The sequence below is a fragment of the Hyperoodon ampullatus genome, assembly GCF_949752795.1.
Source record: "Hyperoodon ampullatus genome assembly, chromosome: 8".
NCBI classification, from domain to species: domain Eukaryota; kingdom Metazoa; phylum Chordata; class Mammalia; order Artiodactyla; family Ziphiidae; genus Hyperoodon; species Hyperoodon ampullatus.
In genome coordinates this window covers 87,729,897-87,757,437 of record NC_136921.1, presented here as the reverse complement: position 1 = coordinate 87,757,437, position 27,541 = coordinate 87,729,897, and the positions used below count along the sequence as shown (strand labels likewise).

At 39.9% G+C, this 27,541-nt stretch overlaps 1 protein-coding gene across 1 annotated transcript in view; it reads right to left on the bottom strand.

Moving 5' to 3' along the window:
- Positions 1-27,541, bottom strand: part of RAPGEF4 (Rap guanine nucleotide exchange factor 4) — a gene marked incomplete at its 3' end in the record, with an annotated part of 310,629 nt that overhangs the window by 82,133 nt on the left and 200,955 nt on the right. The window contains 3 exon segments of the mRNA XM_079709744.1: positions 846-967; positions 4,811-4,917; positions 5,229-5,282. Of these exon segments, the coding sequence (XP_079565870.1) occupies positions 846-967; positions 4,811-4,917; positions 5,229-5,282 (283 nt within the window).

The following is a 27,541-nucleotide window of genomic DNA, read 5'->3' as shown; positions in this document are numbered from 1 at the left end:
GGGCCTCTCACTGTTGTGGTCTCTCCCGTTGTGGAGCACAGGCTCCGGGCACGCAGGCTCAGCAGCCATGGCTCACAGGCCCAGCCGCTCTATGGCATGTGGGATCTTCCCGGACCGGGGCACGAACCCATGTCCCCTAGCATCGGCAGGCGGACTCTCAACCACTGCGCCACCAGGGAAGCCCTCACAACTGTTTTTGAAGAAAGGAAATTCACACTGTGCGTTTTAGAGTATGCAAGAAGAATATAAACAAATAAAAAGATTCTCCATGGAGAATTTGAACAACAACAACAAAAAAAAAAGTTCCACAGTTTCACTCCAGTCCTGAATAGCTACTCTGCTCAGTTACAGCCCCTGTGGATATCAGGGGCTATGCCACAGAGCACACTCCTGATATTAAGTGTGGGTACAAAAAATTGGCTCTCCCAGAACGCTCAGCTTCTGAATTCAGTACTCTCTTTCATGTTATCAGCCCGGCCACACACTTTGTTGCTCTTCCGTCGGCCCCTGCATCAGGACTGCTATGCAATGCTCAGAGTATAATCATGCTATCGATGAACCATGAATGCAAACTAATAAACATAATTGGAACTGACGCACTCGGGCTTCAATTTCATTTTCCCTTCATCAGCTCTCCCATGTTAGGGAGGTACAATGGTGGAACACTGCAATCAACAGCATCCACTTGCTGCATTTGTATTGCTGAATGAAGATGCTAGCTCTGCGGGTCCCTAAAGGGATCATAATTCTTTCTGGCCCATGTGGGAGTTCAGCCACAACCTACCTAGGGAAGTGCACTTCCTAGCATTTCTTGAGGGTTTTCCAGGGACCATGGCTCATCTTACCGTGGTTGAGAACACCATCTTCTACCAGGACTTGCCACATGCCAACAGCTTGAATTCGGGAGTGAACACATGGAGTCTGCTGCAGCATCCAGTCCACCAGCTCGGTCCCCACACAGCATTGTCTAAGGAGCGGTAGGACACAAAGGAGGGGAAGTCACCCCCTTGCAGATGAAGGACGGGAGATGGTGGCTTCTGAGAGGAGACCCTCCCACAGGGCTCCATGCTCTTCTACCCTAAGAGGTCTCACGGCAAACAAAGCACTGCATGATGTGGCCTCAGGTTCTCAAACTTTTGTACAAACCAATAAAACCACTCAACTCATGAGAGAACCTTCTAGGCAAGGCTGGCTAAACGAAAGAGCATTACAGGCGTCAGCCCCAGGGGAGACTAAAGGGCGGCTAGACGGGGAGCATGATCTGGCAAGCGAATCCCGGGCCAGAAACTCTTGAGCCGGTCCCAGAAAAATCTCAGTGTAAAATGAAGGCAAAGCATAATTCTGACTTCCTTCACCGGAGCCTTTTGAGGAATGAGCTAAGGTTTGTGAGGCCCTAGGAGGTGCTCCGTGAAAGGCTATGGGTAAATGCAAAATTATATAGCACTTTCTATTTTCCAGTAATACTACTAAGCTTCCTCAGAGGGGTGCTGGGAGAAACAAGCAATTAGCGATACAAATCTCTGAAAAAAGTTTGATGCAATGAGCATCAGCACTTCGACAGAGCCTGTCATCTGAAGAGCTCCAACTCCTTTCTGTACAGGCACGTGTTCATCCCTATGATGCCTCTCTGTGGTAAGCTGGTCAGGATGGGCAAACTACGTGCATTAGTTAGGAAACATATAACTATACACACATATTAGGAAACCTTCAGTGGGGAGAGAGGAGGTGTTTGTGGCATGACTGTTCAACGGAGGAAATGGGATCTTGAAGTCCGAGGGAGGAATCCCAAGGGACAGGAATAAGCAGGGAGTTTCAGAGCAGCTGACTGCCTGCAGCTGGGTCTGAGTCACTGGTGACCTCCCCTCCTGTGCTGAGGATGCCACCATCTCTGGGGCTCTAAGACTGGTTCCAGCCCAGGGAGCTCCTCTCTAGTTTGAACTGGAGGAGATTCCCAGTGCTGGTCCACTTTAGGAAGAGCTAGGTCTGGGAGAAGTCATGAGATCCAGCACCAGGTCTACTACTTATTAGCTGTGTGACTCTGGCCATATCGTTTCAAATCTCTGGTTCTCAGTTTTTTCATCTGTAAAAGAAAAGAGGAGGAAAAGATGGCTTCAAAGGCCAGGTCCAGTTCTAAGACTCCAGGAACTCTGAAATCTATCAGAACTCCTGGGATGTCCTGATTCGGGTCTGACCCAAAAATACACCACAAGGAGGATGTCCTGAGAAGGCTGTTAGATTTCTAGGACTGCTCTGATTACAGTCCATACCCACACTTTAGAGCTTCAAGGGGCAAAGAGGCGCCTAGTTACTATTCATTGTGAACCAAACGTATGATCTGTCGTGTTCCTCATCTAATTTGAGAATTTATTAATGGGAAAAGTCATGTAAAAGTATTAAAAAAATCAATGTCATGTGGCTTTTAATTCAGTGATTACTTTTACTAAGAAGAGCATATGGTGTTGAGATGATCCCAGAGCCTCTCGGCCCTGGGACAGGGTATAAGAGACTTGCAGTCAGCACACAGAACAAAGACACACAGCTGTGCCACTTGTGGCTGGTGGAATCACCGGGTTTCCTCTCTATTAATGATCTTTAGCTATTTTAAAATCAATAGCTGATCTCTAGTGTGGTGATCACCGGGGGTGATGCTGCATCTGGGGAGACTTCAATCCCTTTGCACTGCAGTAATGATAGAAGTGGCGGCAGGTGAAAACAGGAGGGAGGGAGAGGATGGGACTGGAAACAAGATCTGGGACCAGGCACTCAAAATGTCCTGCAGGAAAAAGAAATCATGCCTCTGGCTTCCAGTTGCGTCCATGGGTCATTATCAACAGATCATTAATTTGTGTCATAGGGTGTGGAATAGACGTAACACCTATATTTGAGGGGGTTAAAATCTTAGGACTATGGAGCAAGAAAGAGATTATGGTTTCTGACTTCTAGTTTCCATTATTTGTCACCAAAGATGACATCTTTAATGGAATTTCCCTAATGCAAGTCAACACTTGGGAAAGCATAATCACATCGTAAATTAAGGGAATATAAATTTAAAAAGAAAAAGGTCCTTTAGCTGTAGGAGATTTTTGAGATCCACTTAATGAGTTAAAGAGTTTTGAACTCTCTCTCTGAGGACGTGGACACATGAGTTTAACCTTTACTTCCCTCAAAATTGTAACAGTGTGTAGGAACTACAGATGCCAAGAAAAGAATGAACTTCCAGAGTTGAAGGAAAAGGCTTCCAAATGTAATCAACCAAAACAGTAGCTGGTAAATATCTACATTAAAAGGACAGGGGGAGCAATCTGTCTTAAGAGAGGGAACACGCCCTGAGAGGAGCACGCTACTGATTGAAGTGGTTCTCAAATCCCATCTCATTTCCAGAATTCTATCAAGAAGAGGCCAATCTAAATGTAACAAACTGCCAGTGTTGGTCTTATAAACATATTCATGACAAATGCAAGCAGAAGAGTGTTAGTTTGCAGGGAGTGCCGAAAAAGTGATCCAAAGAGAAAGAATTTGCAATGTGTTTCCACCTCTGTCCTTGGGAAAGAGACTGGATTTGAGGTACATATACTGGAAGGTTTGCTCTAGGGTAAACCAGGTATAATTTTACAGGTACTATCATGGTTGACGGTCACTAGAAAGATATATATATATATATATATATGTGTATATATATATAATGTATCCTCTGTGGTAACTTTAAAATTTGTATTCTAGCTTTTACTTGTCTTATGAATTTGGTTCATGTGAATCAAATGGGTTTTGACTCATGCTAAGTCTGATGGGTTCTGAGGTCATGTCTAAACAAGGTTAAATGAGAGAGTCCAACTGATTGCTGAAAGAGGGCTGTGAGTCTGAACCGTGGGCGCAGGGAGAGGGAGTGAAGGCTTTTGTGCCGTAGACAGGACGTTCTGGTTCCTAAACCACTGCTGAGTTGATAAAATCAAAAGTTAAAGATTAGACATGAATCCTTCATTTACCCACCATGGTTCAGTCATTCCAGAAGGTCAACTAAATCATACAGCCCCTGTCTTTATCATTTCTTAACTCCAGTGGCAGCTATAATGAGTCTTTATTCTATATGATTATAGATGTGAAACAGAGTTGCATATCTTACTATATGCATACTAGAATGAAATCCTACATTACAAAGTAAATTATGTAAAGGGCATTTTATATTTTTTTCACTCCTGTATCCTTAGGGTTTGGAACACAATAATGCCTGGTGCCCAGTAGGTGCTTAATAATTGTGTGGAATGAATGAATGACAGAATGAATGAATGAAACTTGCAAATCAACCAACCTTGGTTTAAATCCTGGCACTGCCATTCACTAGATTTGTGACTTGGTCAAGGAAAAGTATTTAATCTCTTCTGAGCCTCAGTTTTATCATCTGAAAAATGGCCACACACCTGCCTCGCAGGTTGTGATGAGGAAGAAATGAGATAATATATATAAAGTGGCCTGGTACAGGGCTTCAAGTACAAGTGAACACTTAGTAAATGTTAGTTGAATCTCATCTAAATCTAGTAGTTTTCCTAAAATACACTTTAGCAAACAGAATTACAAAAGTTTTCTATGTTCATCACAGTTAACCAATGCCTAAGCAAATTAGTTTAGGAGTAACTCCTGGGAATATGAACGCTAATTAGAGTTAAGTGGGGATCCAAGACAAGCTTAACTTCCAGAACCTGGAGGATTATAAAACATGCTGTCCATGGATGGAAAACAGGGAAACACAAGTTTGTTCTAACTTCACTAATCACTAATCTGAGGGGGCCATAGCCTTTAGAATTATTGCACATACCTGTATGTCTTTAGGTGGTATTTTCTATCTCTTATCATGTGAGGTGCTCGAGAGAGAATGGCATTTCGTAATATTTTTCCAGCCCTGAGGATCTTCTCTGAAGGAACCTGAATTTTAATCAGATGGGAGGAGTGGAAGAGAAAGGAGAGTTTATAGATGGAAAACAAACCAGATGCATCACTAAATCACTTTCCAATCTGACTCTGCACTTGAAAAATACAATCTACTCATACATTTGCATTGTTCACTTGTGTGACATGTCACTGTTTTATACTGAGAACTGAGACACACCGATATGTACTGTTTCAAAAACTGTGTCCACAGTTTCCTAATGTGATGCTCTGACATATGGACCACTTCCAGTAGTTACTTAAGAAGCTAGCTCTGCTGGCTCATCAACCCACCTACATCCCATTACCTTGGTAATGGTGTTAGCAGGACGAAGAGGAACGTGAGGTTCAATGAGAGGTGTCTGAAAAATAAAATGTTAAAGCAAAAGAAAATTAAACAAAAAGCTCACTAAAGAAAATTATGGGTTGGGGAATAACAAGAAACATCCATTTTTATAAAACTCAAAATAGGATTAAAAAAGCAAGAGAGAAAATCTGCCTAAAGAACTTGAATGCACAGGCATTCAAAGGGCAAAATTAAGACCATTCGATTTGCCAAAATTTAAACATAAATTATTAAAAATGAAAACAACCAAACAGATAGGAATGATTAGATGTTTGCAGGCTTAATGAGAAGGGAATCAATATCTACCCACAGCATAACAAACATCAGGGCAGAGGAAAAAACAAAAGATAAACATGAAGAGAGATTAAAATGACCTATCTCAGGGGACAGGGATAAAGGACTGATTTAGAACGGAAATAAGCAACTTCATCCTCTCTCATGTAGTTAAGATTCTTTTCCTGCAATTTGTATTGTTAGAAAGTTTTAATTTTTTTTTTTTTTTTTGCGGTACGCGGGCCTCTCACTGTTGTGGCCTCCCCCGCTGCAGAGCACAGGCTCCGGACGCACAGGCTCAGCGGCCGTGGCTCACGGGCCCAGCCACTCCACAGCATGTGGGATCTTCCCGGACCAGGGCACGAACCCGTGTCCCCTGCATCGGCAGGTGGACTCTCAACCACTGCGCCACCAGGGAAGCCCAAAGTTTTAATTTTTAAATGATGCTTCTTTGTGGTTTTACATACTCAAGTTCCTCGAACGCACTGGGGCAGCTAGTGTACCATCTCTTTCTTCTGCAAAGTGGTGTACAAAGTTTTCAGGATTCTGCGACTATCAGAACAGCTCTAGGATCTAGATAAAGCCCCTAGCACTATCCACATTCTTCAGATGAAGGTGCTGAATTGGAATCCCAGGGAAATGACTTGCTACACAGCTACACAGCTGAGTCCCCTAGTCCTACTGAAACCCCTTCACTCTATTCTTCTGAAATATCTGGTAATGGCAAAGATACATTCTGTCAAAGGTGGTGATAGAACCATCAACACAACGCTGTTTATGCCACTTCCAGAAGGTATGTAGTAGATTTACCTATGAGATTGCGGTGGGCAGAATAATGGCCCCCAAAGATGTCCATGTCCTTATCCCCAGAACCCATGAATATGTTAGATTACATGGCAAAAGGGACTCTGCAGATGTGATTAAGTTAAGGGTCAAAATAAGCAGATTATTCTGATGTTTCTCGGTGGCTCCAATGTAATTGTAATTGTAGGGTCCTTAAAAGACGGAAGAGGGAGGCAGAAGAGTTAGAACCAGAGGGCTAACAGTGGGAGTAGGATTCAGCCCGATTTTGCTGGCTTTAATGGTGGAGGAAGCCAAGAGCCAAGGAATGAGGGCAGCCTCTGGAAGATGGAAAAGGCAGAACAATACACGATGTCCCCCTGGAGCCTTCAGAAGGAACGGGCCTGCTGATACCTTGATTATAGCCCAGTGAGACCAACTTCAGACTTCTAAACTACAGCACTGTAAGGTTATTCATTTGTGTTTCTTTAAGCTTGTGGCTTACACAACTGGTTACAGCAGTCACAGAAAACTAACACAGAGATTATTATACTTTATACTAAAAACCCATACTTTTTGCAAATAGAAGCCATTGCATTGAAAATAAATTGGTAGGTTTTTTCTTTGTCCTGATATATAATCAATAGGGAAAATAAAAAGTCAATATTAATTTTAAATACTTTAGGTACCTAAATATGAATATACATGTATAAACATATGTCTTCCTTTTTATTAACAATAAATTTCAGGGTTTCATGGGTTGCTGCTTTCATGGGTTTCATGGGTTGCTGCTTTTAATATTATAATAGAATTAAGGAAAAAAGAAAAAAGAATCCTAAGTTTTAAGAACAGCATAGATGAGACACAGATTAATTTAGAATGAAATTGCACTGAACTTAAAGACCAAGGACTTCATTAAACATTTTCATCACCTTGCTGGCATCTAGACCTTTTCTTCCTCTCAAAATCACTAGAGCACAAATGTCAAGCAATATTATAGTATTTTAGCAGCATTCTGATAAAATATTATAATATTTTAGCAGCATTTAGCAGCATTCTGTTTACAACTAGCGTAGACCAAGGAATGTCAATCTGGTCAAATTCAATAGCAGCTTTAAACAGAGACCGACTTTGTCCTGAAGTAGCCCACACTCTCTTATGGCAGACCTTTCATGGGAAAGGGACCGTGAGCTCACAGACTCCCTGTACCACCTCCTCAAAAAAGACAGAATTCCCTGATGCCAAATCACCTGGAATCATGTTCAAAAGGGGGGAGGCCAGCATGCACCAGGGCGCTGGAAATGAGTGCAGTCAAAACAGTTGATTATTTCCAGGTTGTGAGTTCCCAGTACTCATGCGCCTTGTCTCTTTACATTACACAGGTTGGTTTATATGTCTAGGACTGTGCCTGGTTATGTATCCAAATTGTAGAAGCCTCTGGCTATTCTTGAAAATAACAGCAGAAACCCATTTCTTCTTCCTGTCTTAGAAGAAGGAAGTGTAGGTATATGTGGTCTAGAGTAGATGGATGTAGGATAAGCTTCTGAGGTAACCTTTTCTTTCCTATGGAAAAAAAAAAATCTATTTTCCTTTGCAGTAGTCTTTGAGAGGCTGGCTGAGCCAGAGGTCAAGAAGAGGCCCGTGCTTGAGGATTATTGATGAATGTTTATTCTTTGGTAGGTGCAATGAAACATTATTGGAAGATTGCATCTTTTTATTTGTTTTTACAAAAATGAATATATTTAAGCAAAATGCTAACAAGTGGTCCCTAGGTAGTCAATTTGGTTGGACAGTTCCCTTTTTGCTTCCTTGGAACCCTGAAAAGAAACTATTACCAAAGCAAGGGAAGCATCAGACTTCAAACAGTTCCTTTGATTTGCAACTTCTAAAGGAGCAAAACGTACACAGGTTGCCTTTTAGCGAGATAATCCCAGGACCAAGAGGCTGTTTAATCTGTTGAAAGGAAGTATTCTCAGAACCTTCCCTGGCTCAGAGATTTTACGTTTGGAGGCAACATAATGAATAGATGCTTTGAGAGGGGGACAGTCCCTTTATTTAAATAAAACCTCCAAGGAACACATGCAGGGTGAAAGCAGGGAAAGTTTTACTTGTTGGGGAGGGGAATAAAAACTTGTCTTTGAAAGGGACTCCATCCCGTATTCAGTTAGGCAAGCTTCTATGATCTAAGAGCTACGTTGGTGCCTAGCAGCCATGCACTGTGAGGTAGAGGGCTGTGACAGGTAGGCCGGGTCCCTGGGACACAAAGTCACTGCCAATGCCTGTTCAAGGGCCCCTTCCATAGGGAGTATGACTTTATTGCTTCTGTATCTGCTTATTTATTTCCTTTTTGGTTTCGCTTGGCTTTCACGTAAAGTTTTTATTTTTGAGAATTTCACTTTAGCTGAGCTTCAGTGAAATGAGGAGAGGAATTTCATTTTATAAATTTCATTCCCTCAATAGGAGAGGGAAAGAAGCAGGACAGGGTGATTAGTGAGAATCCAAACAAGAAAAGCAGTCCTAAAAGCAAGACCAAGGACTTCCTGTGTCAGGCCTTTTACAAGTGTTATCTTATTTTATTATTACTCTCATATTTTATTGAGAAAACTAAGGCCAGCAACACATAGGGACTTGAGCTCACACAGCTAATGACTGGAAGAGCTGGGAAGTGAATCCAGGTCAGTCTTATTCCAGTGTCTACGCTGCAGGAACAATGACCCATCGCACCTGCTCTTTTCTCCTACAGATATCATGGCTCACACTGTGGAAGAGTTAACATTCCATTTAATTAAAGTTCATTGAGAAAAATGCATCTAAGCCCTTCTCAGTTACCAGGTACCAGAGTTGATCTCATGCGTTTCCAGCAATAAGTGTTCATAACATCCTACTGAGATGACACGTTAGCACCATGCATCATGCTTGGTCTGAATTAACTTTTTAAAAAGCAACTTTGTGGGGCTTCCCTGGTGGCACAGTGGTTGAGAGTCCACCTGCCGATGCAGGGGACGCGGGTTCGTGTCCCAGTCCAGGAGGATCCCACATGCTTCGGAGTGGCTGAGCCCGTGAGCCATGGCCACTGAGCCTGCGCGTCCGGAGCCTGTGCTCCGCAACGGGAGAGGCCACAACAGTGAGAGGCCCGCATACCGCAAAAAAAAAAAAAAAAAAAAAAAGCAACTTTGTGACAATAAAACATTTGGCATTGAGGGACTGCCCTTCCAGGGCTGAGACAAACATACCAGAAAGGTAGGTAGCAGTTGAAATCCGAGGGGGAAAATGGAAAACACTCAGTATTTCCCATGGAGGAAATTTAATGCTGGGAACTAGCTTTACAGGTGGTGCAAGAGCTGAGAAGCCAAAGAGGCGATAAGGAGGTAACCTGGATGCTAGCCAAGCAGGAAGCCCTCAGGTGGGGGGACAGAGGAAGGAGGAGGCATTGCCAGAGCCGGAGCCAGGTGTCCTGGTGGGAGCTGGAACCCCGGAGGGCCTCCTGGCCCTGGAGGTCCAGCCGCTGCTGGAGATGCTGCCACCCTCCCACCGCTGAGGGGAGCTGGAGACCCTCCTGCATCCCATCCCTCTCCAACCATAAACCAGAGAAATAAGGAAAAGAATTTCATTTTATAAATGATTAAACAGAAGAGGGAAAGAAGGAGTTTGGTGAGTGATATTGGTGAGAAGATGGATCAAAGCAAGAAAACCAACGCTAAAGGCAAAACCAAGGCCCTGCGGAGGTCGGCTTCCGTGTGATGCACAGCAGAGCACAGGGGGGCGCAAAATGCTGCTCAGAGGACAAAGAGCCCAGGACCCTCCACAGAGGGTGGCTGCTGTGACCACAGAGTGGGCACAGGGTTGCTCCATGTTCAACACCAGCCCTCTCAGCCTCTCCTATTCCATATCTCCCCAGACACACTTCCTGGTGGGCTACAGGTAAGGAAGGTGGACAGTGGGTAGCATAGAGTGGGCCTTCATTAACGCGTCCTGGGCTTGGTTCCTAGGGCTGCCCTCTGTCTTGATCTATAGCCAGAAAACGCATATCACAAAGGAGCCCTAGAAGAAACAGACCCCCTCTCTGATTACACGTCATACCTTTCAACACATCAACCGTGTGTCAAGGACAAAAATTCTTCCTCCCTACCTGGGCATGAAAGAATCCGAATTGGGCTGTGAAAATGTGATCCTAAAAAGCTAGGCAGACAGGACAGATAAAGGCAGAGGTATTCGGCTTTCTCTGCTTTTCTTGGCTTTCTCCCCTGAAGACTTCCCTCAGGAGTGACCATAATTGGTTCTTGTTTGCTTCTGGAGAGGGGATGCATTCTACTGCTTTTTATTATGCTTATATTACTACTGAAAAGGAGAAACAGTGAGGGAAAATATTCCTTTTGGCACCAGAGCCAATTCAGAAATACTAATCGGGATGAAAAATATGAGTTTAGTCTCTATTACAACATGCACAATAACTCCCCAGTAGATCATTATGAGGTATAAGGCGCTGTAATAGGCCTCATGAAAAACCATATTCAGGCCCTTTTGAAAGGGGGTAATTCTTTTTACTTAAGTATTTGCTCATAGAAGCCTTTTGCAAGGCACAGCATTTTAAGCCAAGAGATAAGAATAACAAGGTAGACTGGGACACAAAGCTCATGGCAGAACTCTGGCAACCCAGTGTAATAAAACGTCATCTAAGCCCACATCCAATTCAAGTATTTAATGAAGGTGTATTATGTGCAGAGCAATGTGCGAGGCTAAAGTACAGACTCTGATAAAGAACCTGGTCTAAATGAGCTCTCGATCTTTCGGGGAAAGTAGAACTTCAATGGAGTAAACAATTAGTGAGAATCTGAGTCAATGAATAAATGCAACAATATTCTGGATTTCAAATTCCCCTTTTCTCAGTTCCAGTGAGAAAATCTTTAGGAAGTGGGAAGAATATTTAATGTTTTAGGGAAAATGATACACTTTTAGGAGTTACATTCCCTTGTTTTGGCATTTTGGAATAATACAACTAAGGTCTTAGAAATGTGTGTCTCATTCTTGTAATAATTATCATCAGTATCATCATTCTTTGGTTGACCAAATGAAATTAAAAGTAAGAACTAAGTCAGACTCATACAGATTTCACCCCTCTGAAATAACTATGTAAGTTTTCCCATTTGTTTACTAATGGAAAAATTCATCTGTAGACCTCTTTGGCTTCCATCGATAGACTTTTTAAAGTTTTTCCTAGTTTAAAATTGACACGTAGATTTCCAGTTTCAGCTTCAACCTGTAAAAGTGGTCATTCCTGCTGTTACAAGAAAAAGCTGAACAAAGTGAAAATAATGACTTCTCTCAGGTTCATCAAAGAACTGAGTATGTCAAGAAAACTGCCACCCTGAAATCTGGTGAAATGGGGGAATCCAGTCACAGCTGCCATTTGCCTACCTGGACTGGAAGCCACAAACGGCTAGGAACACTTAAGTGGTATTTAATTAATTAAACCAGGAGGCCATTAGACTGAGATGGCTCTAATGCCTGGTGGTCTGTGTAAGCAAACCAAAATCTAAGCCTGCAACTGCCTCAAGGTTCCAACATTGAAACCCAAGGACAACCAATCACAGCCAGCTAGGCTTTATGCTACTGCCAATCAATAGTTTCCTAATTTTGCCTTCACCTTTTCTCTATAAAATTACCTCCCTGAGCTCCCATTAGTGGAGTGCTCCTAAGCACTTCCGGTTTCGTGCTGCCAGATTCGAATCAACTTTTGCTCAAATAAACTCTTAACATTTTTAATATGCCTCAACAATGGTCATTTTGATGATTTGCTGGAGGCTGAATGTAGAGTAACCTGGGAGTGAGAAACTCCTGGGGGAGACAGTCTTAGGTGGGCATCCACACTTTTGTGAGCTTTACCCCTTGGAATTCCTCCAAATTCTCATGGTGAAGAGCCAAAAATTATCTCGTGGCTCTGGCAGGGGGAGGGGAAGAATGAGCATTATGATATAGACCCAGAGCATTCTCCGTAGCAAAGGCCTACTCTCCAGGGAAAAGACTTTACGAGAGTCTTATCCCACCCGGGGGAAGTGCATTTCTCTGACTCTAGTCTCCTCCGGCCTTCCTGTCTCACCTAAAGAAGGAAAAAGCATCTAAGAAACAGTGGTGAAAGTCCCATGGCAGGGACACGGGCCCACTAAATGACTGAGATTTAATCACAAGAGTATATTCACTTCCCTTCTGCCCTATGCCCCCCACAAATGCCAATATAAAAATAGTGGAGGGCTTCCCTGGTGGCGCAGTGGTTGAGAGTCTGCCTGCTAATGCAGGGGACACAGGTTCGTGCCCTGGTCCGGGAAGATCCCACATGCCGCGGAGCAGCTGGGCCTGTGAGCCATGGCCGCTGAGCCTGCGCATCCGGGGCCTGTGCTCTGCAATGGGAGAGGCCACAACAGTGAGAGGCCCGCGTACCCCCCCCCCCCAAAAAAAAAAAAAAAGTGGATTACAGCTGAATGAGCTGTAGATTCAGACTCTATCAAAGGAGGAGTTCTTAGGGAAGCCCAAACACAGCAAAGGAGACAAAAACAAGGACATTAGAGGAACTTGAAACCTCTGGAATCTGTAGCTACAGCAAATATTAAACACAGCCCAACTCCTAGCCAGATTAACATAAAACCTCACACTAAAGGCTTATTGATCTCAGTTCCTATTACCCAATACATCATGTCTGCTTTTCAACCAAAAATCACAAGGCATACTAGAAGGCAAGGAAAACAGAGTCTGAAGAGACAAAGTAAGCATCAGAGCCAGACTCAGACATGATACAAATTTTGGAATTATCAAACACGAAATTCAAATTAACTGTGATTAACACATTAACTATAGAGTAGTATTCCATTAATAATACTAATAAAAATGTAGACAATATGCAAAAATATATTGTGTAATAAAAGCAGAGAAACTAAGAAAGAAATGTCTTCCTTTCTTCTCCTTCCTCCATAGACCAGCAAGAGAGAAGGAAGAGCAGAAAGGGGATGGGAATGGGAGAAGGCACAGCACAGCCCTCTAACAAGTGCTGGAACCACCAGCCTCAGTCTCTTCAGAGATTCAACTCCACCAAAAGCTAGAAGTTTAAAAAATGGATCTAGCAAGTTATTTTGTGGATATTAACAAACTTATTCTAAAGTTTATATAGAGAGGCAGAAGACCGAGAATAACCAACACAATTTTGAAGGAGAAGAATAAAGCTGGAGAACTGATGCTACTCCACTTTATGACTTACTATCAATATAAAGCTTCTGTAACCAAGACAGCGTAGTACTGACAGAAGAAGAGACAAATAGATCAACAGAACGGAACAGAGAGCCCAGAAATATACCCACATAAATATAGTCAACTGATCTTTGACAAAGGAGCAAAGAAAAACTATGGAGCAAAGACAGTCTTTTCAACAATGGTACTGGGACAACTGATGTCCACATGCAAAAAAATGAATCTAGACACAGACATTATATTCTTCACAAAAATTCACTCAAAATGGATCACTGGCTTAAACATAAAATGCAAAGCTATGAAACTCCTAGAAGATAACATAGGAGAATACCTACATGACCTTGGGTATGGCAATGACCTTTTTTTTTTTTTTGAGGTTGGTTCAGCCAATCTAGAGTGTTTGATCTATTGATTATTTTCTATATACCAGACAGATCATCCAAGGATCCTACAATGTAGGAAAGTGAGACTTAGAGTAAGTGAACATCCAAAGCCTCAGTGCTGTGAAGAGGGGAGATAGGATTGAAGCCCAAGACTGTCTGGTCTCAGAGCTCATATCTTCCCACCGTGCCCTGGGGACTCTAGGTTACCACTTTATTATGCAAGGACATAACTCAGGAACAGCCAGGTGGAAGAGATGCGTAGGGCAAGCTATGTGGGAAGTGGTGAAGAGCTTCTATACCCTCTCCAGGTGTACCACTGTCCTGGAATCTCTATGTGTTCACCAACCTGGAAGCTTGGTGATGACTTTTTTAGATACAACACCAAAGGCACAAAATCCATGAAATAAATAACTGATAAACGGAACTTTCATTAAAATAAAAATCTTCTGCACTGTGAAAGACAATGTCAAGAGAGTGAGAAAACAAGCCACGGAATGGGAGAAAAGATTTGCAAAAGACACAGCTAATAAAAGACTGTCATCTAAATTATATCAAGAACCCTCAAAACTGAACAAGAAAATAAAAACCCTGTTTAAAAAAGTGGGCCACAGACCTTAACACACACCTCACGAAAGAGGATATAGAGATGGCAAATAAGCATATGAAAAGATGTTCCACACCCCCCACATTGTATGTTACCAGGGAAATGTAAATTAAAACGAGACACCACTACCCACAGATATGAATGGCCAAAATCCCGAACACTGACAACCCCAAATGCTGACGAGTATGTGGAGCAACAGGAACTCTCATTCACTTCTGGTGGGAATACAAAATGGTGCAGCCACTTTGGAAGACAGTTTGGCAGTTCCTTACAAAACTAAACATGCTCTTATCACATCTGATTTAGCTTTTGTACTCTTTGGTATTCACCCAAATCAGTTGAAAGCGTATGTGTACACAAAACCCTGCACACGGATATTTATAGCAGTTTTATTCATAACTGTCAAAACTTGGAAGCAACCAAGATGTCCTTCAATAGGTGAATGGATCAACAAACTGTGGTACGTCTTTATTCAGCACAAAAGGAAGTGGGTTATCAAGCCATGAAAAGACATGGAGGAACTTTAAATGCATGTTACTAAGTGAAAGAGGTCAATCTGAAAAGGCCACATACTGTATGATTCCAACTATATGACATTTTTGAAAAGGCAAAACTGTGGAAACAATAAAAAGATCAGTAGCTGGCAGGGGTTGGGGGGCAGGGATGAACAGGCAGGGCACAGAGGATTTTTAGAGCAGTGAAAATACTCTGTATGATACCATAATGATGAATATATGTCATTATATATTCATCCAAAGAATGTATAACACCAAGAGTGAACCATAATGTGAGCTATGGACTTTGGGTGATTATGATGTGTCAATGTAGGTTCATCAGTTGTAACAAATGTATCCTCTGGTGGGAAATGTTGAAAACGGGGGAGGATATGCATGTGTATGGGCAGAGTGTACATGGAAATCTCTGTGCCTTCCCCTCAATTTTGCTGTGAACCTTAAACTGCTCTAAAAAATAAAGTCTTAATTAAAAAATGGACATGACTATCCTTAGTAACTGAAATAATATTTTTTAGGGCCCAAAGTGACAAAAAATTTATGGACTAAGACTGAGTGTTGTTACGGTTGCTAAGTACCAGTGGGAAAGAAAGTATTCAACTCAACACAGTTAAGAGTGGTTACCAGGGAGAGATTATTTCATGTGTATATTTCACTGAGTTGAGACTCCTCAATCCACCCAATAAATATACATGTTCATGTTTTTTTAAATTGTGGGAACCAAAGTCCATAGTTTAGTCTCAGGGGAGTCTGACTATTTAGCCAGGCTTATAGAGCAGAACAAACTTAAGTGTACTAAAGGCTGCTCGGTGAATCCATAAAACTGGAACAAAGAAGTCCCTACAAGAAAAGTGCTGCCCAGATGCTTCTGCTGACTGGTCTGGGAGTACTGTTCTCTAGCAGGTACTAGCAAATGGTTCAAGTTCCTCTCCAGCATCTCCTAATACAATGCTGCAAGATGGCATGTTTTTAGAATGGTTCAAGCCCTAATCAATAGAGATTGTTTCTGATTTCTTCTAGTGGTGGGAGAGAGCCTCAGTTAGATACTAATCTTTCTTGTAATATACAGGATATTCTGAGTGTTCACTTTCTAAGAGGTGTGTCTACATGTCTATTAGATATGCCTAAGCCAGATATTTGCTGGCAAAAACCAAAACGCTAACTTTCTGGAGAGGCACCCATTCTTAACAGCTGGAATATTCTCTTTGAGGTCTTACACAAAGTGGTTCACTGTTTCCTCATGGATTGGCCTGATCAGGTCCAGATTTTCTTTTAATGGTAATACCAACATATTACTATTAAATTTTCATTTCAGTAATAGGAGCTAAGAGATGCAAAACAAGTAAACCATAATATTCCACAATGATCACTGTCCACTGTGGCATATCTACCCTCACAACTATAATTTTCATGGAAATATAAACTCTGTGATAAATTATTAAAGCTCCTTTCCCTCCTTTGTTTACAAATCTAAGCCTTCGTCTCATCACTCACCTTTTCTTCCACTACAAGAAATTCTGTCAACAAAGTCCAGAATTATACAAACAGCTCATACAACACAACAACAAAAACCAAACAACCCAATCGAAAAATGTGAAGAAGACCTTAATAGACATTTCTCCAAAGAAGGCATTCAGATGGACAGTAGGCGCATGAAAAGATGCTCAATCAACATCCCTAATAATTAGAGAAATAATAATTCTCAAATTATTAATTCACAAATCAAAACTACAATGAGATACTACCTCACACAGGTCAGAACTGTCATCATCAAAAAGTCTACAAATAACAAATGCTGGAGAGGGTGTGGAGAAAAGGGAGCCCAACTACACTGTTGGTGGGAATGTAAGTTAGTGCAGCCACTATGGAAAACAGTATGAAGGTTCCTCGGAAAACTGAAAATAGAATTACCATATGATCCAGCAATCCCACTCCTGGGCATATACCTGACAAAACTATAATTCAAAAAGATACACGCACCCCTATGTTCATAGAAGCACTATTCACAATAGCCAAAACATGGAAACAACCTAAATGCCCATCGACAGATGAATGGATAAAGAAGATGTGGGGTATATATGTGTGTGTGTGTGTGTGTGTGTATACACACACACACACACACATATACACACAATGGAATACTACTCAGCTATAAAAAGAACAAAATGTCATTTGCAGCAACATGTATTCAACTAGAGATTATCATACTAAGTCAGAAAGGCAAATACCTTATAATTTATATGTGGAATCTAAAATATGGCACAAATGAACCTATCTACAAAACAGAAACAGATTCACAGACATAGAGCACAGACTTGTGGTTGCCAAGGGGGAGGGGGAGAGGGATGGACTGGGAATTTGGGGTTGGTTGATGCAAATTACTTCATTTAGAACGGATAAACAACAAGGTCCTACTGTATAGCACAGGGAACTATATCCAATCTCCTGGGATAAACCGTAATGGAAAAGAATATTAAAAAAAGAATGTATATGTGTATAAAATGGAGTCACTTTGCTGTACAGCAGAGATTGGCACAGCATTGTAAATCAACTCTACTTCAATAAAAAAAAACAAAGGCCAGAATTAAGCACTGTCTCTCTTCCTATTCCAAATTTGGGAATAGTGTGTTGAGCACTTTTGGGAAACAAAGTGAATATAAGATTCAGAGGCATGGTTCAATTCTTGAAACTTTTGTGAATTGGTGTTTATTAACATACGAGCTAACAAAAGACCATCACATCTTCTTTTATAATCTCAATTTTAAATCATGGGCATGGTGGATTCTGGAAGTTAACATTTATTTATAACGTAATTCTTTAAAATAGAATGAATATAGAAAAGCTATGGTTGAAGCCTACTTCCCTGGAAGCCAGGGAATAGGGCTCCTGCTGGGTTGATTCCAAAGGTAGATAAATGGTTTACATAACGTGTTTCAGGAAAAGCTCTTGTACTGAAGATGCTAAATTAATTGGCATATACAAGCCAGTATAAATACATATTCTTGTATATTGGCATTACAAGCTAATATAAATACATATTCTGTCCCCTACTCCTCTCCCACACAAATGGTATGTACACTGGCCTGACCTTGCTTTTCTCACTTAATGTCTCCTAGAGGTCTTTTCATATCAGAACCTAAAAAGCTACTTCATCCTTTTTTGTTTGTTTGTTTGTTTGTTTTGTGGTACGCGGGCCTCTCTCTGTTGTGGCCTCTCCCGCTGCGGAGCACAGGCTCCGGACGCGCAGGCTCAGCGGCCATGGCTCACGGGCCCAGCCGCTCCGCGGCATGTGGGATCTTCCCGGACCGGGGCACGAACCCATGTCCCCTGCATCCACAGGCGGACTCTCAACACTGTGCCACCAGGGAAGCCCTACTACAGGTGATTTTTCTCATCCTTGGTGCTTTGAAGATTCATAATCAATGCCTTAGATGAAACAATTTAAAGAACCATTTAGGGAGATTAGTGATCATGTAAGGGTATTCCTGAATTTCTTGATTTTGAGAGATCTATGGACCATGTTCCCTACAGACATCAACTGTGTCCTGAGTTGACCTTCGGGCCCCTCTGCATCTCCTGAATTTCCATTACTGCAAATATTTCACTGTGCCACAGTTATTTACATATCTTTTTCTCTGAGTACAAGATAAGCTCCTTAAAATAAAAAATTGTGTTCTTGTTATCTCAGAATCCCCATAGTGCTTTGTTCATAGAGATTGTGCATTAAAATATTTATTTAATACGTGGAGAAATCTCTGAGGAGTTTTTACTTGGCCATGGTATGAAAAGAATGGAAAGAATCTTCCTCTTTTCATTTCTGAAATTTCAGTTTTGGTCTTCATGGTTAGATACAGAAAGGCTAAGTTTATTGGATGTTGGCAGACTATTTGTGGACTATTTTGCTTTTGTTGCTTCCTTCCTAGGAATAACATTTCTTTTCAGTTCATATCTGTAATACGTATTTTAAGAGCGGAAGGGAGAAACATTAAAGTTGACACCTTTGTAGTTCCTTTAGATCAAGGAAGTTCTTGAAAGCAGATTGCCCTATAGACATGAAACCACCCTTCTCTGTCATCTTGACTTCCTCTTATTTTTCTCTTGATAGACACAAGATCAGTTTTGAGTTTGCCCTGTTTTTGTTAAGTACTTCTGAATGTTTTTTAGGCACTTTTGGAAAATTTCATACAAGTGATGGAACCTTCAAATGCACATACATACATCCAAAACTCTGCATATAATTTCAGGGGTTAACAGACTTCCAGAAGTCCACACACGGATCCTAAATGTATGAATGTGTATTCCTAACACCCCAGAAATCCATTGCTAGACAAAGGCCCAAAAGAAATGTGTGCATACATTCACCAAGAGTCATACACTAAATGTTTAGAGCACAGCCATTCACAATAGCCCACCAACCACAGAACAGACAATATTCTGTGGTATATTCCCATAATGCAATGAGAAAAAACAATTTACAACTGCACACAGTAATGTGGGTAAAACTCAAAAACATAATATTAAATGAAGGAAGCTGGATACAGAAGGTATTACCAGGTGATTTCATTTATCTAAAGTATAAAAACAGATTATCTTTAGTTGAAGGAGTGGCTAGAAGCAAACACAAGCTTCCTTCTGGGATGGTGGTGAGGTTCTGTTTCTTGACTTGAGGGGCGTTTACCTGGGTGTGTTTGTGAAAATGTATTGAACTAAATGATGTGCATTTTTTAACATGTATATGCTAACCGTCAATAAAACGTTAGAAGAAAACACCTGTTTTAGAATAAGAAATTAAAGGAAAAAAGAGAATGCATATATGTTTGTATGCATGGAAAGCACCTGGCAAAAACGTTACCACCATCAACCTCCACAGAGGGTGGCCTTCAGGAGTAGGACCCTTGGCTAGAGAGTGAGCCTCGACCACCTAGCATCTTTAGACATATTCATTCATTTAGTGATTCTGGAAAAGTCTGGAATACTGATTGCAAATGTCAAGTATCTACTAATGAAGACATCATTAATGCCCTCAAAGGTAGGTAAATACATGAAAAATCAAAACAAAAAGAGTATTATAGTAAGTCAGACTATAATTAATGTTTTACAGATATTTATTTTAAATACTAGCTATACCTGGCGAAGCACACCTTCTAGAAGATCATTGTAAGTATTAATAAAATATCAGTGTGCTTTATTTATTCATATATTCCATTGTAAACACAATATGATCTCCTTCTTCTCAGATATAACACTTAAGAAGCCCAACAAGCTGACTGTTAAGAGAATGACAAGTGGTTATCTATAACCAAATATAGGGTTCTGAAGGTATAAGTTGATTCTGTCAAAAGTCTCAGAAATTTTCACAAATTCTTTTAGGTAATGCATTAAATTCGAAATAACAGACACACATTTACTGTTACATGTGGAAACTCTACAATGGATTTTTTTCTAGTTACTTTTTTTAATTGAAGTATAGTTGATGTACAATATTATATAACTTACAGCTGTACAATATAGTGATTCACAATTTTTAAAGGTTATACTCCATTTATAGTTAAAAATATTCCCTGTGTTGTACAATATATCCTTGAAGCTTATTATTATTTTTAACCTTTATTGGAGTATAATTGGTTACAATGGTGTGTTAATTTCTGCTTTATAACAAAGTGAATCAGTTATACATATACATATATCCCCATATCTCCTCTCTCTTGCATTTCCCTCCCTCCCATCCTCCCTATCCCAACCCTCTAGGTGGTCACAAAGCACTGAGCTGATCTCCCTGTGCTATGCGGCTGCATCCCACTAGCTATTGGTTTTATATTTGGTAGTGTATATATGTCCATGCCAGTCTCTCACTTTGTCTCAGCTTACCCTTCCCCCTCCCCGTGTCCTCAAGTCCATTCTCTAGTAGGTCTGTGTCTTTATTCCCGTTCTGCCCCTAGGTTCTTCATGACCTGTTTTTTTTTTTTAGATTCCATATATATGTGTCAGCATATGGTATTTGTTTTTCTCTTTCTGACTTACTTCACTCTGTATGGCAGAATCTAGGTAGATCCACCTCACTACAAATAACTCAATTTCGTTTCTTTTTATGGCTGAGTAATATTCCATTGTATACATGTGCCACATCTTCTTTATCCATTCATCTGTCGATAGACACTTAGGTTGCTTCCACGTCCTGGCTATTGTAAATAGAGCTGCAATGAACATTGTGGTACATGACTCTTTTTGAATTATGGTTTTCTAAGGGTATATGTCCAGTAGTGGGATTGCTGGGTCATATGGTAGTTCTATTTTTAGTTTTTTAAGGAACCTCCATACTATTCTCCACAGTGGCTGTATCAATTTACATTCCCACCAACAGTGCAAGAGGGTTCCCTCTTGCTTTTCATGTGCGTCTTGGCCATTTGTATGCCTTCTTTGGAGCAATGTCTATTTAGGTCTTCTGCCCATTTTTGGATTGGGTGCTTTGTTTTTTAAATATTGAGCTGCATGAGCTGTTTATATATTTTGGAGATTAATCCTTTGTCCGTTGATTCGTTTGCAAATATGTTCTCCCATTCTGAGGGTTGTCTTTTCGTCTTGTTTATGGTTTCCTTTGCTGTGCAAAAGCTTTGAAGTTTCATTAGGTCCCATTTGTTTATTTTTGTTTTTATTTCCATTACTCTAGGAGGTGGATCAAAAAAGATCTTGCTGTGATTTATGTCAAAGAGTGTTCTTCCTATGTTTTTCTCTAAGAGTTTTATACTGTCCAGTCTTAAAATTAGTTCTCTAATCCATTTTGAGTTTATTTTTGTGTATGGTGTTAGGGAGTGTTCTAATTTCATTCTTTTACATGTAGCTGTCCAGTCTTCCCAGCACCACTTATTGAAGAGACTGTCTTTTCTCCATTGTATATCCTTGCCTCCTTTGTCCTAGATTAGTTGACCATAGGTGTATGGGTTTATCTCTGGGCTTTCTCTCTTGTTCCATTGATCTATGTTTCTGTTTTTGTGCCAGTACCATATTGTCTTGATTACTGTAGCTTTGTAGTACAGTCTGAAGTCAGGGAGTCTGATTCCTCCAGCTCCGTTTTTTTCCCTCAAGACTGCTTTGGCTATTCGGGGTCTTTTGTGTCTCCACACAAATTTTAAGATTTTTTGTAATAGTTTCGTAAAAAATGCCATTGGTAATTTGATAGGGATTGCATTGAATCTGTAGATTGCTTTGGGTAGTATAGTCATTTTCACAATATTCATTCTTCCAATCCAAGAACATGGTATATCTCTCCATCTATTTGTATCATCTTTAATTTCTTTCATCAGTGTCTTATAGTTTTCTGCATACAGGTCTTTTGTCTCCCTAGGTATTTTATTCCTTTTTGTTGCAATGGTAAATGGGAGTGTTTCCTTAACTTCTCTTTCAGATTTTTCATCATTAGTGTATAGGAATGCAAGAGATTTCTGTGCATTAATTTTGTATCCTGCAACTTTACCAAATTCATTGATTAGCTCTAGTAGTTTTCTGGTGGCATCTTTAGGATTCTTTATGTATAGTATCATGTCATCTGTAAACAGTGACAGTTTTACTTCTTCTTTTCCAATTTGTATTCCTTTTATTTCTTTTTTTTCTCAGATTGCCATGGCTAGGACTTCCAAAACTATGTTGAATAATAGTGGTGAGAGTGGACATCCTTGTCTTGTTCCTGATCTTAGAGGAAATGCTTTTAGTTTTTCACTGTTGAGGATGATGTTTGCTGTGGGTTTCTCATATATGGCCTTTATTATGTTGAGGTAGGTTCCCTCTATGCCCACTTTCTGGAGAGTTTTTATCATAAATGGGTGTTGAATTTTGTCAAAAGCTTTTTCTGCATCTATTGAGATGATCATATGGTTTTTATTCTTCAATTTGTTAATATAGTATATCACATTGATTGATTTGCATATATTGAAGAATCCTTGCATCCCTGGGATAAATCCCACTTGATCATGGTGTATGATCCTTTTAATGTGCTGTTGGATTCTGTTTGCTAGTATTTTGTTGAGGATTTTTGCATCTATATTCATCAGTGATATTGGTCTGTAATTTTCTTTTTTTGTAGTATCTTTGTCTGGTTTTGGTATCAGTGTGATAGTGGCCTCATAGAATGAGTTTGGGAGTGTTCCTTCCTCTACAATTTTTTGGAAGAGTTTGAGAAGGATGGGTGTTAGCTCTTCTCTAAATGTTTGATAGAATTTACCTGGGAAGCCAACTGGTCCTGGACTTTTGTTTGTGGGAAGATTTTAAATCACTGTTTCAATTTCATTACTTGTGATTGGTCTGTTCATATTTTCTATTTCTTCCTGGTTCAGTCTTGGGAGGTTATACCTTTCTAAGAATTTGTCCATTTCCTCCAGGTTGTCCATTTTATTGGCATAGAGTTGCTTGCAGTAGTCTCTAAGGATGCTTTGTATTTCTATGGTGTCTGTTGTAACTTCTCCTTTTTCATTTCTAATTTTATTGATTTGAGTCCTCTCTCTCTTTTTTCTTGATGAGTCTGGCTAATGGTTTATCAATTTTGTTTATGTTCTCAAAAACCAGGTTTTAGTTTTATTGATCTTTGCTATCGTTTCCTTCTTTCTTTTTCATTTATTTCTGCTCTGATCTTTATGATTTCTTTCCTTCTGCTAACTTGGGGGTTTTGTTTGTTCTTCTTTCTCTAGTTTCTTCAGGTGTAAGGTTAGATTGTTTATTTGAGATTTTTTCTTGTTTCTTGAGGTAGGCTTATATAGCTATAAACTTCCCTCTTAGAACTGCTTTTGCTTCATCCCATAAGTTTTGGATCGTTGTGATTTCATTGTCATTTGTCTCTAGGTATTTTTTGATTTCCTCTTTGATTTCTTCAGTGATCTCTTGGTTATTTAGTAATGTATTGTTTAGCCTCCATGTGTTTGTATGTTTTACGTGTTTTTTCCCTGTAATTCATTTCTAATCTCATAGTGTTGTGGTCAGAAAAGATGCTTGATTTGATTTCAATTTTCTTAAATTTACTGAGGCTTCATTTGTGACCCAAGATGTGATCTATCCTGGAGAATGTTCCGTGAGCACTTGAGAAGAAAGTGTAATCTACTGTTTTTGGATGGAATGTCCTATAAATATCAATTAAATCTGTCTGGTCTATTGTGTCATTTAAAGCTTCTGTTTCCTTATTTATTTTCATTTTGGATGATCTCTCCATTGGTGTAAGTGAGGTGTTGAAGTCCCCCACTATTATTGTGTTACTGTCAATTTCCTCTTTTATAGCTGTTAGCAGTTGCCTTATGTATTGAGGTGCTCCTATGTTGGGTGCATATATAATTGTTATATCTTCTTCTTGGATCGATCCCTTGATCGTTATGTAGTGTCCTTCCTTGTCTCTTGTAACATTCTTTATTTTAGAGTCTATTTTATCTGATATGAGTATTGCTACTCCAGCTTTCTTTTGATTTCCATTTGTATGGAATATCTTTTTCCATCCCACTTTCAGTCTTTATGTGTCCCTAGGTCTGAAGTGGGTGTCTTGTAGACAGCATATATATGGGTCTTGTTTCTGTATCCATTCAGCAAGCCTGTGTCTTTTGGTTGGAACATTTAATCCATTCACGTTTAAGGTAATTATTGATATGTATATTCCTATGACCATTTTCTTAATTGTTTTGGGTTTGTTTTTGTAGATCTGAATGTTACTTTGGATAGGACATTTCTGGATAAACTTCTGGATAAACTCTTAGAAAAATGGTCTATCATTGGCCTCTTGAATATAGCCATTGGCTTTTGTACTAAGAATAATAAATATTAATGTGGAACAAATTAATCAATTAAGAGAAAAATTTCCAACAGGAAAACAAATACATTTTCCTAAGCTTAAAATGCATGCTTTGCCAAATGCCCTAAGCCATAATTTTAATAACATAGTAACTCCCAGTTGGGAAAAGTAAGATAATTACCATGAGAAAAAGAGTTCTTTATCTTACCCTTTGAAATGGAAATCATGCACTCAGTTGACTTTTGTAGGTCTTCTGTATGTAGGTGTATTTGTCTAGAAATTTTAAAAGATATATTTTTTCTGCCTCAAACAACGTAGTAGGCTAAAGCTACAATAAATACAATCTTAGTACCAATATAGGACAAGAGCATTCACATGATTTTGATACTCTTTAGGGACTCAGGAACCTGACAACAGCAATATAGTGGGTCTATGTTATGCAAAATTCCTATAATAGCAAAAACCTATTAATGTTCTCAAGAATTAAGCATTTACAAAGCTCATCAAAACAAAAATAATCAAAGGCCTAAAAGGCATATCATATAAAATATGAAAACAAGGCAGAAAAGTAGCATACTACATTAGACATCAAACTCATTTCACATCTGGCTCATAAACCAGGTTCCCCAAACCCAGCCATCTGTTTTTTTTTTTAAACCAAGTTGCTCTGATGCAGATGATGTTTTCAAATAGATATGAAAAATGCATATCTTAAAAGGCCAAAGAAATAAGTAGTGTGATATATTAAACTTTTAAAATTTGATTGCACTTATATCTTTCTTTCTTCCCCTTTCTGTATTTTTCTAATTTTCTAGAGTGTGTCTAAGAAGAAAAAAACCCAAATTTTAATGCCTTACTATTATTGGAGGTATAATAAGCTGATGGAGGCTTAAGCATACTTTAGAAACGTGGCATTTCTACCTCTGGGTCGTGGTTTTTTATTCAAAGTAATTTGAAAGGCTTTAGAAATACCTGAAACATCTGCAAGTACAATGAGAAGGAATCAAATGTTATTGTGTTCTTTTATTGACTAGAAACTTAAAACTGTGGACATAATTTTTGGGGAGAAATAAGATGAGGATTCTAGCTCACACTCAAGACAGATTTTCACAGTATCTCCTCAAGAAAGGAGAAACGTCCGGCTGCATATCACAAAGCTCCAACAGCCCCTTGATTAAAGAGTTCAGCCAGACTGGGGTTAATCATTATAAGATTTGGTGATTAACAGGCTGTTTTCAGAGAAAGTACCAAGTATCTTGTTCCCATCTGTTTCAACTACATGAGGCTCCAGCTTCTGGAAGGGTTGGGTTTGCAACCATGAAACAGAAACAGAAACAGCCTAAGTGTAGGAAGGTAGTCGCTATCTGAGGTAGTGGTGCTACACCCCTCTCTGGTCACCCACCCAAGATAACAACACTCCACTGCTTACCTATTTTCTTGTCTCTACCTCTATCTGGCATTGGAAACACTACAAATTTCTGTTTTGTGCAGCTTAAAAATTAAAGAAATGACAGGCTGCATTTTAAAGTAAACCTCCTTTCCAAATAAAGAGTAAACTTTTAATATGTTAGTGTTTTACTGCTTAAAACCTGAAAAATTTTGAGAACCAAAAATTTCATTCTTTTTACACAGTGGGGTTCTCTCCAGAATGCAGATGAGGGTGTAGTACCGCGAATGGGGAGGAAGGTGAAGGAGACAGCTTCAGATGTTCATGTTTTGGCTAGAAGTGAGGGAAACACTTCTCCATGCGATTTAATCTTTGTATTAAAATATCTTATTTCAAAGCTTTGCAAGTAAAATGCCCTGGATGATTCACTACACCTGAAAACACCATAAATATGGTCTGTTATCAGTTGGTAACATCATTGCTTTTTCTGACTTATTCTATCATTAGGAGTTTACACCTCGGTGATCTTACCGTATCTTTAAAGAAGGAACATGTGGGACTCTTTATGAAGATACAGAGAAAACTCTAAGACTACATAGTTCATATAAAAACTGTTCTCAGGGTATAAAAGCACACACAAACTGGAGTGAAGGCCAAGATAGTAAAAGTGGTTTTCCTGTCTGATTTGGGTTGTCGGGTAGGGAAAGTCGTTCCCTTCTTTCCTCATCTCATATGTTTAAGGTGCTTCAGAATAGGATTCCAGAAAAGAAGAGGAAGAAGGAAGGTTTGCGAATTCATCCTATAAGGGACTATTCTGGTCTCAGGAGAGGATAAGAACAAATATTTATTAAGTGCTATATGCTAAGTGGTTCACATGGTTTATCTTACTGAATACTCACAACAACCCTTTGATGAGGTACTTGTATTATTCCCATTTCACAGATGAGGAAACTGAGACCACAGAAGGTTAAGTCTCCTATCTTGGGTCACATGGCTGGCAGGTGGCAGCTTTGGTACCTGAATCCTCTAGTTAACCCCAAAGCCATTCTGCCTTCTATGGATAATGTCCTTGTCCTTCTTTCCTCTGGAGTAAGGCTCATTTTTAAAAAGAGCCAATCTGATCATGCTGTTTTTCTATTTAAAATCCTTCAATGGTTTCCCATTCTCCTTGGAACAAATCCAAACTTCTTAACACTATTCAAAAGGCTCTTCATAATTTCACCCCTGCCTACCTCTCCAGCCTCATTTTCCATTCTCCTTCTTTTTCCTCAGAATGTTTTCCAGTCCCTCAAATATGCCAAACTTTTTTGTTTTACAGGTTTTGCCCAATCTGTTCCCTC